Source organism: Hemiscyllium ocellatum, chromosome 48 (genome assembly GCF_020745735.1).
Source record: "Hemiscyllium ocellatum isolate sHemOce1 chromosome 48, sHemOce1.pat.X.cur, whole genome shotgun sequence".
In the NCBI taxonomy this organism is placed as follows: Eukaryota; Metazoa; Chordata; class Chondrichthyes; order Orectolobiformes; family Hemiscylliidae; genus Hemiscyllium; species Hemiscyllium ocellatum.
The window spans coordinates 20,862,068-20,875,003 of record NC_083448.1 but is presented as its reverse complement, the minus strand read 5'-3'; the positions used below and the strand labels follow the sequence as shown (position 1 = coordinate 20,875,003).

Genomic DNA, 12,936 nt, shown 5'->3' with positions numbered 1-12,936 from the left:
TCTGTAAGTGCAGGTACAGGAACTATTTAACTTCTGGCCATCAATTATTTCACTGCCTCTCCAAGGATTCCCTTTGGTTTGTCAGTCATGGCCTGTCAGACCCACCCTGGTTGCTGACATTATAAACACTGGTTAGTCACTGACTGGAGGTTTGGGGCTGGCTCAGCTGTGATGCCTGACTTTACCCCAACCAGGTTTTGATTCAGTTCACTCCTGGGACATGTGCACCCTGACACTGACCCCCCACCCCCCAGGGATCATGGAGATGGGGGTGTGAGGGATAACTGTCAATCACTCAGCATTCCCCGCCCACTACACTGGGGAGTGCTGATTGGACTGTCAAAGCCTCAACAGTGATTGGATAACCTGGAGTACTGGGGTATTCGGTGATTGGTCTGCAACACTGCGCTGTGATTGGTTCACCGAGGTCTGCGGTTGGTTGGTTGTACCGCAGGCTGTGATTTGTCTGTATGCGGGAGTTTGGTGAATGGTTAGATTGAAGGAGCACGCTGATTGGTCAAAGTGTGGTTGCTGATTGGTTGAACTGAGAGCTCACTGATTGGTGGACTGAGAGAGCGCGGTGATTGGTCGGACTGCGGGAGCGCGATGATTGGCCGAATTAAGGAAGCGCGCTGATTGGTCGGATTAAGGGAGTGTGCTGATTGGTTGGATTAAGAGAGCGTGCTGATTGGTCGGACTGGAGGTGCGCGCTGATTGGTCGGACTGGAGGTGCGCGCTGATTGGTCGGACTGGAGGTGCGCGCTGATTGGTCGGACTGGAGGTGCGCGCTGATTGGTCGGACTGGAGGTGCGCGATGATTGGTCGGACTGAAGGAGCGCGATGATTGGTCGGACTGAAGGAGCGCGATGATTGGTCGGACTGAAGGAGCGCGATGATTGGTCGGACTGAAGGAGCGCGATGATTGGTCGGACTGGAGGTGCGCGCTGATTGGTCGGGCTGAAGGAGCGCGATGATTGGTCGGGCTGAAGGAGCGCGATGATTGGTCGGGCTGAAGGAGCGCGATGATTGGTCGGGCTGAAGGAGCGCGATGATTGGTCGGGCTGAAGGAGCGCGATGATTGGTCGGGCTGATGGAGCGCGATGATTGGTCGGGCGGTGATGGCGGCTGATGTCGGTCTCCGGCTCCGGGCCGTCACTGAAAACATCAAGATGGCGACATCGCGGCGATCCGCGGTGAGGGGGCGGCAATGTGGAATCAAATCACCCAGTCAGTGTCTGGTGGTAAATAGAGAGGCCCCGGGCCCGGGCCCGGCCTCCAGCTTCTGGAATGTTCTCCCGGGAATCCCCCGGAAGTAGGTTCTCAGGGAATGGGATCCACTCAATCCCGGATCATAGACTCGGCTCGAGGGGCCGAATGGCCTCTTGCTTCCCCTGAAGAGACCGGCCCCGGAGGTGGGGAGGACCCTGAACCTGACCCCTGACCCTGACACTGACCCCTGACCCCGACCCTGTCTCTGACACTGACCCCTGACCCCGACCCTGACCCCGACCCTGTCTCTGACCCTGACCCCGACCCTGTCTCTGACCCTGACCCCGACCCTGTCTCTGACACTGACCCCTGACCCCAACCCTGTCTCTGACACTGACCCCGACCCCGACCCCAACCCTGTCTCTGACCCCGACCCTGACACTGACCCCTGACCCCGACCCTGTCTCTGACACTGACCCCTGACCCCGACCCTGTCTCTGACCCTGACCCCGACCCTGACCCCTGACCCCGACCCCGACCCTGTCCCTGACCCCTGACCCTGACCCCGACCCTGTCTCTGACCCTGACCCTGTCTCTAACACTGACACTGACCCCTGACCCTGTCTCTGACCCTGACCCTGTCTCTGACCCTGACCCTGACCCTGACCCTGACCCTGTCCCCGTGTCCCCGTGTCCGTGTCCGTGTGTCTGACCCTGTCTGTGTCTCTCTCTCTGTCCCCAGGCTCTCCCTGATGTCACGCCGCGCCTGGTGGCTGTTGGAAAGACCAAACCAGCGGCCCTCATGGTAGAAGCTTACCGTCACGGCCAACGGCACTTTGGGGAAAACTATGTGAGTAACTGGTGGCTTCACCCCCTTCCTTCCTGTCCCCCTGTCCCCATTAGGAGAGCGACAGGCGTTGGAGCTGGGGACGTACCTCTTTCACCAAACATTGCCAATGGAATTTACATTTGACTGTTTCCTCTAAGGTACCACCCAAAGGGGGAGATACATCTCCAGCTCTTTGGAAACTGCAGCGCACCGCTGCAGGAGTGCAACACTGTCAGATGTGCCTGCTAAATTGTGGAGGTGAAGCATCCTATTCGCTGACTTGTACAGTTGTGTGCACTGGAACACACTCGGGTTTGTAAAGTTGCTGTAATTCTCCATGTTGTTAGGCAGGTGTCAGTGTTGTAACTGGACAGAAACAGCTGGGGTAGGGAAATGGCAAGTTCTGGAGCACAATATTGCTGGAATATTGTCAGGACTCACCTGTGAGGGACACGGACAGGGACACGGTGTACAGGGATGTGTTGGTTAGTCAGGGCTAAGTGTAGAGAAATAGGATTGGGGGAAGGGTCTGGATGGGTTACGCTTTGGAGGGTCAGTGTGGACTTGTTGGGCTGAAGGGCCTGTTTCCATTGTAGGGATTCTATAATATCACATGGAGTGAATTGAATTGGCTGATGCTGAGAGCTATTGGAGGAGGTCAGGATAGATCAGCTACATGGCCCTTCTGGCAGAAGAGTTTCGCAAATGTTTCCGCCTTACCTTTTGCACTGATATACTGGGGTCTTCTGTCATTGAGGATGTGGATATTTCAGTTTAATGGTCCACCACCGTTCACAACTGGATGTGGCAAGACTGCCGAGCTGAGATCTGATCCATTGGTTGTGGGATTGCTTAGCTCTGTCTATCACTTGCTGCTTATGCCATTTGACACACAAGTAGTCCTGTTTGGTAGCTTCACCAGGTTGACACCTGATTTTCAGGTCTGCCTGATACTGTTCCTGGCATGCCCATTGAACCAGGGTTAATTCCCTGCCTTGATGGTAATGATTGAGGGGAGGGGGATAAGCCAGGCCATGAGGTTACAGATTGGGCTGGAGTACAGTTTTGCTGCTGTTGAACACCTACAGCACCTCATGGATGCCCAGTCTCCAGTTGCTGGATCTGTTTGAAGTCTGTCCCATTTAGCATGGTGATACTGCTACACAAAACAATAGAGGGTGTTCTCAGTGTGAAGTTGGGACTCCATATTCCCAAGGACTGTGCGGTGGTCCCTCTTACTGATCCTGTCATGGACAGATGTATCTGCAGCCAGCAGGTTGAGAAGATTGATGTCTTCCCTCCTTATTGGTTCCTTCACCAGCTGCCACAGACCCAGTCTAGTAGCTGTGTCCTTTAGCACCAACCAGCTTGTTCAGTAGTACTACTGCTGAGCAACCCTTTGTGATGGACAATGAAATGCCCCATCCAGAATATGTTTTATACTCCTATCTCGTCCTCCATGCTTCCTCTAAATGTTGTTCAACAGGGAGCAGTAATGATTGATCCACTGAGGGAGGATGGTATGTGGTTTTCTTGTCCATGTTTAACCTGAAGCAGTGAGACTGCATGGTGTCCAGAGTCAACATTGAGGACTGCCAGAACTCCTGACACTGTATCCCACTGTGCTGCCACCTCTCCTGGGCCTGTCCTGCTGGTGAGACAGGACATAGCCAAGGATGCCAATGGTGGCTGTGTCAGGCTCCTGCTTGATTAGTCTGTGAGACCACTCTCCCAGTTTTGGCAGAAGCCAGCAGGTGTTTGCAGGCTCGACAGCGTTCTTCCTGCTGTTGTCTTTTTGTCTGTACCTCAGTCAATACCAGGTCATCCATTTGGTTTCGTTTCTTTGGTGAGACTTGGTAGTGATGGATGAAAGGGTGTCGCTTTCTTGGCCATTTCAGAGGGCAGTTAAAAATGAGCCACTTTGCTTGGGTCAGGAGTCACATGTCAGGCAGATCAGGTGAGGATGGCAGATTTACGGAGACAGATGGGATTTTCTGACAGTTGTTGTATGGTTAACGTAGATTCTTAATACCAGACTTTATTTTAAAGTTGAATCCAAACTACCCATCTGCTGTGGCAGGGTTTGAACCCAGGTCCCCAGAACATAAACTGACTTTCCAGATTAATAGTCTGGCAAGAGTGCCACTTGGCCATGACCTCACCCTATCTCCATGTTGTCCCGTGTGAAGGTGGTGACGGCAGTTTTTGTGACTCTTGCTGTGCTGTTGATATGTGAGCAAGAACAAATGATGAAAGGTTTTGTGTTTGACTAGATTGGGATCTGCTGACGTTAGGTAAGAACTGCCCTAATTCGCTCGGTGTATAACTGTGTGCAGTTCTGTTTCTGGCCTTGTGTGGGAATGAGAGTCAGTGTTTAAGGTGGTCGATGGGTTTTCAATCATCTGGTTAATCCTGACTGATGTTGGGTTTCTGACATTGTTGAGCTATCTCTCTCTCTTCTCACTCACAGGTCCAAGAGCTGGTGGAGAAAGCCTCTGACAGCCAGGTACGGTAACTGCTGTTTTCCAGGCTTTCAGTGATTTAATGTGATTTATTTTCTCACAAAATGCAGTGAAAAGTGTTGTGTAGTGTGGTTACTCTCCAGTGCCATCTTAAAACTCTCAAAATAAAACCAAACCATGGAATAGAAAGGCAGCAGGATAAAGAAATGAAGAAAAAATGTTCACCTTTACAGTCCTTCTTGTTAATTGGTTTGTGCTGGGCCATGAGCCTGGTGATCAGGCACAAGTCCTCCTCGATGCCCCACTGCCAGAGGAATAGAAGTTACCCACTCTTCAGGGCTATCTCATCCCCACCGACACCCTCAGCACAGAGTCCTTGCTGGCGTTGTTAATACAGTCACAATCACCACTGGGTACTGCACTGGCTCAAACATGACTCTCCCAGCACCAGGTGTCTCGGCCATTTGGTGACCGCACCGCTCCTTCTTGACACTGTGCCAAGCCCTGGGTCCCCTTGAGATAACATCGGGTTACATCGAACTGGGTCACCTTGCTGACCACACCAAGTTGCCTTGTTTCATCTATCGTGAGTAACATTTGCTCACCCCCTCCCTTCTCAGCAGATCCAACCCTTGAAGTGAAAGGTATTTTCTCCTGTTCCAGATGCACATTCCTGATTTTATCTCCGAGGCTTATGTTCTCCTGTAAGAGGAAACTGCTTCTCTAGTCTGAAAATCCTTCGGAATTTTGTTTCAATCAAGTTGCCTCTTAGTTTTCTCAACTTCTGCAGATGGAAGCTTTGCTTGTCCAACATTTTCTCAAACAACGATTGGTCCATTTTATGTACAAGTCTGGTAAACCTTCTCTGAACTGCTTCCCAAGGTATATCCTTACTGAAGTAAGCTGATCAATACGAGCCACAGTACTCCAGATATGGTCTTACCTATGCCCTGTTGAACTGATTATAAATTGGGAATCACTTGGATTGGTAGCTGGTTTGTCATACAAACAGCATGGGTTCAATTCCTGGCCTGGCTGAGGTGACCATGAAGGCCTCTCCTTCCCAACCTCTTCCCTTGCATGAGGTGTGTAGCCCTCAGGTGAAACCACCACCAGTTCTCTCCCTCTCCCCCGCTCTCTCTCTCTCTCTCTCTCTCTGTAGTGAGGGAGCAGCCCGATGATCTGGTAAGTCTGTGCCAACTTTAGCTCTTATGACTGAAACGTATGACACACGCACGAAGCAACCCCACCGTCCCGTGGCCTAACATTTTCACTCCCACACCTACTTCCATTTCGCCAAGGATATGCAGGTGCTGGGCCTCCTCCTGACGCCTGGAGGAAGAACACCTCATCTTCCACCTTGGGACCCTCCAACCACACGGGATTAATGTGAATTTCACCAGTTTCCTCAATTCCCCTGGCCCACCTTATTCCAAATACAATCTTCCAACTCGGCACCACCCTTGTCCTACCTGTCCACCTTCCTTCCTACCTATCCACTCCACCCTCCACTCCAACCTATCACCATTACCCCACCTCCGTCTATCTATCGCACTCTCAGCTACCCTCCCCTAAGCCCCATCCCTTCCCATTTACCTCTCTACCCCCCCAGCCCACAACCCTCATTACTGATGAAGGTTTATGCCTGAAACATCGATTCTCCTGCTCCTCGGATGCTGCCTGATTTGTGCTTTTCCAGCACCACACTGTTGACTCTGATCTCCAGCATCTGCAGTCCTCACTTTGTCCTCTCTGAAGCTTATCCTCCCTGCCCCTGCATTCAATTCCCCTCCTGCAGTAAATGGTGAGAATATGTTAGCTTTCTATACCTGGATAATAACCTTCTGCAATTCATGCATAAGGACACCTGGATCTGTCTGTATCTCCGAGCTCTGCGATCCCTCACCAGTTAATTATGTGCTTCCTTTTTATTATTTATGCTCAAATGGGCAATTTCCCATTTTCCCACGTGGTCATCCATTTGCCAGATCCTTGCTTACTTGCTTCCACATGCCCTGTTCTAACTTATATCTCAAAAAGCTTCTGGCATTTTCTTGAAGACAGATATTAGGCTAACAGGCCTGTAGATTCCTGCTTTCTGTCTCCCTCTATTCAAATCAATGGAATTTTGGGAAATGTAAAATAACACATCGACTATTTCACTGGCCACTTCTTTCAACATCTGAGTGTGATGTCCACCAGGACCCTGGCTCCAGATAACTCACAGCTGCAGCAGTTTACTCAGTGCCCGTTCTGTAGTGATTTTCCTGGGTCCCTCCCTTCGTTCCATCTCCTGTTTTATCACTGTTTCTGGGATATTACTTCTAACTTCTAGAATTAAGACTGATGCAAATTCCTGTTCAATTTATTTGCAGTTACCTTATTTTCCCCTAATAATTCTCTAATCACACACTGTATAGGACCAACACTCAGTCTTAACTCTTTTCTCTTTCACATATGTATAGAAACTCTGACTATCTGTTTTTATATTTTTGTCTAGCTTTCTCTCATACTCGAACTTTTCCTTGCATTTATTGTTGGGTCATTCTTTGCTTTTTGTGTATCCTGTCCAGTCTTCTGACCTGCCAAATGTTTGCACCGTTGTACGGTTTTTCACTTGCCTTGATACCATTTTTAATATTCTGATTTACCATGGATGGTGGGTTCATGCTCTTGGGATTATATTAATTAAAGTCCAAATGGCAAGTTGTGTGCCGAACTAATCTGGCATTCATCTGAATTCAGCAAGAGTTTGTACTTCAACAAATTGTCTATCTGTGTCTCTACAAGATAATTTCATCTCCATCCCCAGCTGTTCTTCAGGGGTTGCTGGAAGTGTGCTGGATTGAATCACAGCAGTTTGTCTGCTGAAGATCCTCCCTCACAGTATTCAGAAAGGCATTTTTCAGCTGACAAAATGTGTAATTGTTAGAATGGGATGGGTGTGCGCAGACGTGCCCATGTAGGTGACCTTGCTGTGGACAGTATTGATGTTGTAATTCTTCATGGGGGAATTGATGGTGTTTCTTGAAATGCTGACGTGATGCATGAACCCGTTGGTTCGGCCTGACCATCGAACTGACACACTTTCTCCCTGGTTGCAGATCCTCTCTGTGTGCCCCGACATCAAGTGGCATTTTATCGGACACCTGCAAAAAAACAATGTCAACAAGTTGATAGGTAATGCTGCAGACGGCATGGCTGTGTATCTGACTCACTGCGGAGTTGGGGATTTATGGGAGCTCTCTTCTGATGACTGGCTGCTGGTTTTACATGTGTTGGTTGATTGAGGAGTAGATAGTGGTGGCTATGTCTCCTGACAGGGCAGATGAGCTGTGGACTTGAATGTCTCTTCAGCATTTGGGATTGCAACACTCCCTGAGTATATCAGGAGTACAACCTTGGTTACACACCAGGGTCTCAGGGTGGGATCTGAACGGTCACTTTATGGCTTAGGAACAGAGAGCGAGTGCAGATGAACATGAGGCTGCAGAGTTGGTGTAGGAGGGAGGCTTCAGATACGAGCATCATTGGGATACCTTCTGGGGGAGGTGGGATCTTTACAAGGAGGACGGGTTGCACCTGAACTGGAGGGGCACCAATATCCAAGGCAGAAGGTTTGTGAGAGCTCTGCGGAGGGTTTAAACTAGTTAGGCAGAGGGGTTGGGAACCAGAGCTAGGGATCAGAGGATGGGGTAGCTAGTGAACAGGCATCCAGAGAATCTGTGAAGAAGGCTACACAGGTGATAGGGCAAAGTTGCAGTCAGTGTGATGGGTTGAAGTGTGTCAATTTTAACACAAAAAATGTCAGAAATAAGGAGGAGGGACTTAGAGCATGGATCAGTACTTGGAACTATGATGTGTTGGCCATTATAGAGACTTGGGTATCACAGGGGGCGGGAATGGTTGTTGGATGTTCCAGGGTTTAGATTCAAAAGGAATAGGGAGGGAGGTAAAAGAGGTGGGGGATAGTATCACAACTGCAGGAAGGGAGGTCGTCGAGGAGGGTTTGTCTAGAGAGTCACTATGGGTGGGAGTCAGACACAGGAAAGGAGCAGTCACTTTACTGGGAGTTTTCTATTGAACCCTCAATAGCAACAGAGACATGGAGGAGCAGTCTGGGAGGCAGATTTTGGAATGGTGCAGAAATAACAGGGTTGTTGTCATATCACACTTTCCTAATATTGATTGGAACCTCCTTAGTTCAAATACTTTGGGTGGAGCAGTTCTTGTCAGGTATGTCTAGGAAGGGCTCCTGACTCGGTAGATAGGCCGACGAGAGGGGAGGCCATGATTGCATTTGGTACTTGGCAACAAACCAGGTCAGGTGTCAGATCTCTCGGTGAGAGAGCATTTCAGTGATAGTGATCACAACTCCCTGACCCTTACTATCGTCATGGAGAGGCATAGGAGAAGACAGTATGGGAAAGTATTGTGGTGGGGGGATTACAATCCTATTAGGCAGGAACAGTGGAGCATAAATTGCAAACAGATATTCTCAGAGAAAGGTAGGACAGAAATGTGGAGGTTGCTTCAGGAGCACTTGCTGCAACTGCTGGATAGGTATGTCCCACTGAGACAAGGAAGGGATGGTAGGGTGAAGGATACTTGGGTGACAAGAGATATGGAACTTCTAGTCAGGAGGAAGAAAGAAGCTTACTTAAGGCTGAGGAGGAAAGGATCAGTCAGGGCTCTGGACAGTTGCAAGGGAGTCCGAAAGGAACTGAAGAGTGGATTTAGGAGAGCGAGAAGGGGGCATGAAAGAACTTTAGCAGGTAGGAAAACCCCAAGGCCTTCTACACTTATGTGATGAAAAAGAGGATGGCCAGAGTGAGGTTAGGGCGAATCAGAGATAGTGGAAGGAACTTGCACCTGGAGTCAGACCACACCTGGAATATTGTGTTCAGTTCTGGTCACTTCACTGAAGGAAAGATATTGAAGCTTTCAAGAGAGTGCAGAGGAGATTTCCCAGGATGCTGCCTGAACTGGAGGGCATACCTTAGGAAGAAAGGTTGAGGGAGTTCAGGCTTTTCTCATTGGAGTGAAGAAGGATGAGAGGTAACTTGACAGTGGCACAAGATGGTGAGAGACACAGATAGTGTGAACAGTCAGAGACATTTTCCCAGCACAGAACTGGCTATCACAAGGGGGTGTGATTTTAAGGTGATTAGAGGAAGGGTTAGGGGAGATGTTAGAGGAAGGTTCTTTACGCAGAGTGTGGTGGGTGTGTGGAATGCACTGTCATGAGGGACATTTAAGCAACTCTTGGCTAGCTACATGGATGATAGGAAAATGAAGGGTATGTGGGTTCGGTTGATCTTAGATTAGGATGAAAGGTCAGCACAACATGGAGGGCCAAAGGGCCTGTACTGTTCTAGGTTCTATCTCCCCACACCATCATAGCTGATCGCCTATGAGACCGAAGCTCTTGGGTGCAGCAGTGAACTCTTGTTTCAGTTCACAGAAGTCAGGTGGTGGGAACTCATACACAGGCAGGCTCTGGCTTAGCGATCTGATGCAGTATCTGTGAAAGCAGTGTTGTATTGGTCACCCATGGGGGATTGTACTGACACACAGGAGTCTCTCTTTCCAAACTTCCTTTTATATCTTTGTGAACCTCCCCTGACAGGTGTTCCCAACCTGTTCATGATTGAGACCATTGACTCCAGCAAACTCGCTGATAAAGTCAACCAATCCTGGCAGAAGAAGCAAGCTGCTCCGAGGTTGAAGGTGATGGTCCAAGTCAACACCAGTGAGGAAGACAGTAAGTACAGGGTCACAGGGACAGGGTTGGAGTGTCCCTGTGAGGGGGTGAGAGTTCTTTCTCTGTCAGTTTGTTGTTGAGGTTTGGCCATGTTCTGTTAGCTTGTGAAGTGTGGTTAAATGTTTATGCAGAACCCTTTTGAAGGTGGCAGAACTGTTTGAGAGCAATTCATCAAGTATATTGTACCACAGGCTTTATTAACAGGGACAGAGAGGACACCAGCGAGGAGGTGATGGTGAACTTGTATAAGATGCTTGTTTGATGAAGACAGTGGGAAAGAGGTTCCTGTGAATGGGTCTTGAGGTGAGGACTTTCATAAGTTCGGAGTAAAAACCAAAACAAACCGCAGATGCGATAAATCAGAGCTCTGAAGAAGGGTCAATCAATCTGAAATGTTAACTCTGAATTCGCTCTCCAGATGCTTGCAGACCTGCTGAGCTTTTCCAGCCATTTCTGTTTTTGTTTCTGGAGAAGCTGGAATTGTTTGGACAAAATAGGAGGAGATTTATTAGTCGAATTGTAAATGATGAGCAGAGTAGATAGTGAGGAACTGGACCCACCAGTCATGAAGGAACCAAGAGCGAGGAGACGTGGATTGAAGACTGAAAAGCGACATGAGGAAAAGCAGTTTTGGACACTGAATGACGAATGTCTGGAATGCACTGCCTCATTATGTGAAGTTGGATCTGAAGGGATTGAGAGTGTTCACTGCAAGGTGAGAATATGCCATGTTATCCAGCCATGTCTCCTTCCTAAGCACCTGCCCATGCAGCCATCTTATCCTGTATGGACTGCAGAAAGACGAAACTGGCTCTGTGCCATCTGCAGCCCTCACCTTCTCCTGTGTTTTGGATGTAGCTGTAGAAGGTGTTGCTGAGGTCCTATCCCAGTTTTGGCAGGTCGGATGTACCATATTGTGGTGCAGTGAATCCAGTTTGTGTGGGGATCACCTTCCGAATCCCTCCCTGGGCCTAATGGGATCTGACAGGCAGACGTGAGTGGTGCTGGAAAAGCACAGCAGGTCAGACAGCATCCCAAGGAGCAGGGAAATCAGGCAAAAGCCCTTCATCAGGAATAGAGACAGAGAGCCTCCAGGGTGGGGAGATAAATGGGGGGATGGGGCTGGGGAGAAGGTGATTGGTCAGGGGGGAGGGTGGAGTGGATAGGTGGAAAAGGAGCTAGGCAGGTAGGACACGTCATGGGGACAGTGCTGAGCTGGAAGTTTGGTGAACTGGGGTGAGGTGGGGGAAGGGGAAATGAGGAAGCTGTTGAAGTCCACATTGATGTCCTGGGGTTGAAGTGTTCCGAGGCGGAAGATGAGGCGTTCTTCCTCCAGGCGTCTGGTGGTGAGGGAGGCCCAGGACCTCCGTATCCTCGGCAGAGTGGGAGGGGGAGTTGAAATGTTGGGCCACGAGGCGGTGTGGTTGATTGGTGCGGGTATCTCGGAGATGTTCCCTAAAGCTCTCTGCTAGGAGGCGCCCAGTCTCCCCAATGTAGAGGAGACCGCATCGGGAGCAACGGATACAATAAATGATATTAGTGGATGTGCAGGTAAAACTTTGATGGATGTGGAAGGCTCCTTTAGGGCCTTGGATGGAGGTGAGGGAGGAGGTGTGGGCACAGGTTTTACAGTTCCTGCGGTGGCAGGGAAAGGTGCCAGGAGGGGTGGTGGGTTATTGGGGGAGGGGGGGTGTCGTTGACCTGACCAGGTAGTCACGGACACCAACCCCCCCACCCCCCAATGAATTACCTGCCGTGCCTGTTCCTGGATCCTGGTGGCTGTGTTTGAGCTGATTCATTGTAATAGCGTGAGAGGTAGTGCAGCCAGTGCTGAGCTGGCTGCTTGCTGGGCTTGTTTTACAAGGACTGGTTCGACAGGCTTGTCTCCTGCTTCTGGGAGGGATGTGAGGTTGAGATGTGGTTATTCATACCTTTAAAATTAAATTAAACAATTCTTGAATAGAATGGATGAAAGCGTTGTGGATGTGCGGCGGGGTTGGTGCAGAGCTGACCCAGGATGGTACAGTGGCTCAGTGGTCAGCACGATGATCTCATGGCAACAGGAACCCAGGTCTGATTCCACCCTCGGGCTACTCTCTGTGTGGAGTTTACACATTCTCCCCGTCACTGTGGTTTCCTCCCACAGTCTTGCAGTTTGAGGTGGATCAGCCATGCTAAATTGCCCACAGTGTTGAGGGATGTGCAGGAAGGTGGGTTAGCTGTGGGAAATGTAGGGATTGGTTATGGGGACTGGGTTCTGGGTGGGATGCTGTTCAGAAGATTGGTATGGACTCGATGGGCCAAATGGCCTGCTTCCATACTGTAGGAATTCTGTTTTCTCCTCTCACCTGCAGTGTCTATCTTCCCCTGCCCTCCCTCTATCCCTCCCTCTATCCCTCCCTCTATCCCTCCCTCTATCCCTCCCTCTATCCCTCCCTCTCTCTCTCCCACCCTCCCTCTATCCCTCCCTCTCTCCCTCCCTCTCTCCCTCCCTCTCTCCCTCCCTCTCTCCCTCCCTCTCTCTCTCCCACCCTCCCTCTATCCCTCCCTCCCACCCTCCCTCTATCCCTCCCTCCCTCTATCCCTCCCTCTCTATCCCTCCCTCTCTATCCCTCTCTCTATCCCTCCCTCCCTCTATCCCTCTCTCTATCCCTCCCTCCATCCCGCCATCC

General features: G+C 50.0%; 1 protein-coding gene across 2 annotated transcripts in view; it reads left to right on the top strand.

Moving 5' to 3' along the window:
- The first annotated feature begins 1,082 nt into the window (after nt 1-1,082).
- plpbp (pyridoxal phosphate binding protein) overlaps nt 1,083-12,936 on the top strand; it is a 25,400-nt gene continuing 13,546 nt past the window's right edge. For both annotated transcript variants that reach the window (XR_009647412.1, XM_060856562.1), the window contains exons 1-5: nt 1,083-1,193; nt 1,952-2,059; nt 4,509-4,544; nt 7,605-7,680; nt 10,130-10,264. Coding sequence is in view for 1 of the 2 variants with exons in the window: in XM_060856562.1 (XP_060712545.1) it covers nt 1,101-1,193; nt 1,952-2,059; nt 4,509-4,544; nt 7,605-7,680; nt 10,130-10,264 (448 nt within the window). In the remaining variant the exon portion in view is untranslated. The remainder of the gene's footprint in view (nt 1,194-1,951; nt 2,060-4,508; nt 4,545-7,604; nt 7,681-10,129; nt 10,265-12,936) is intronic.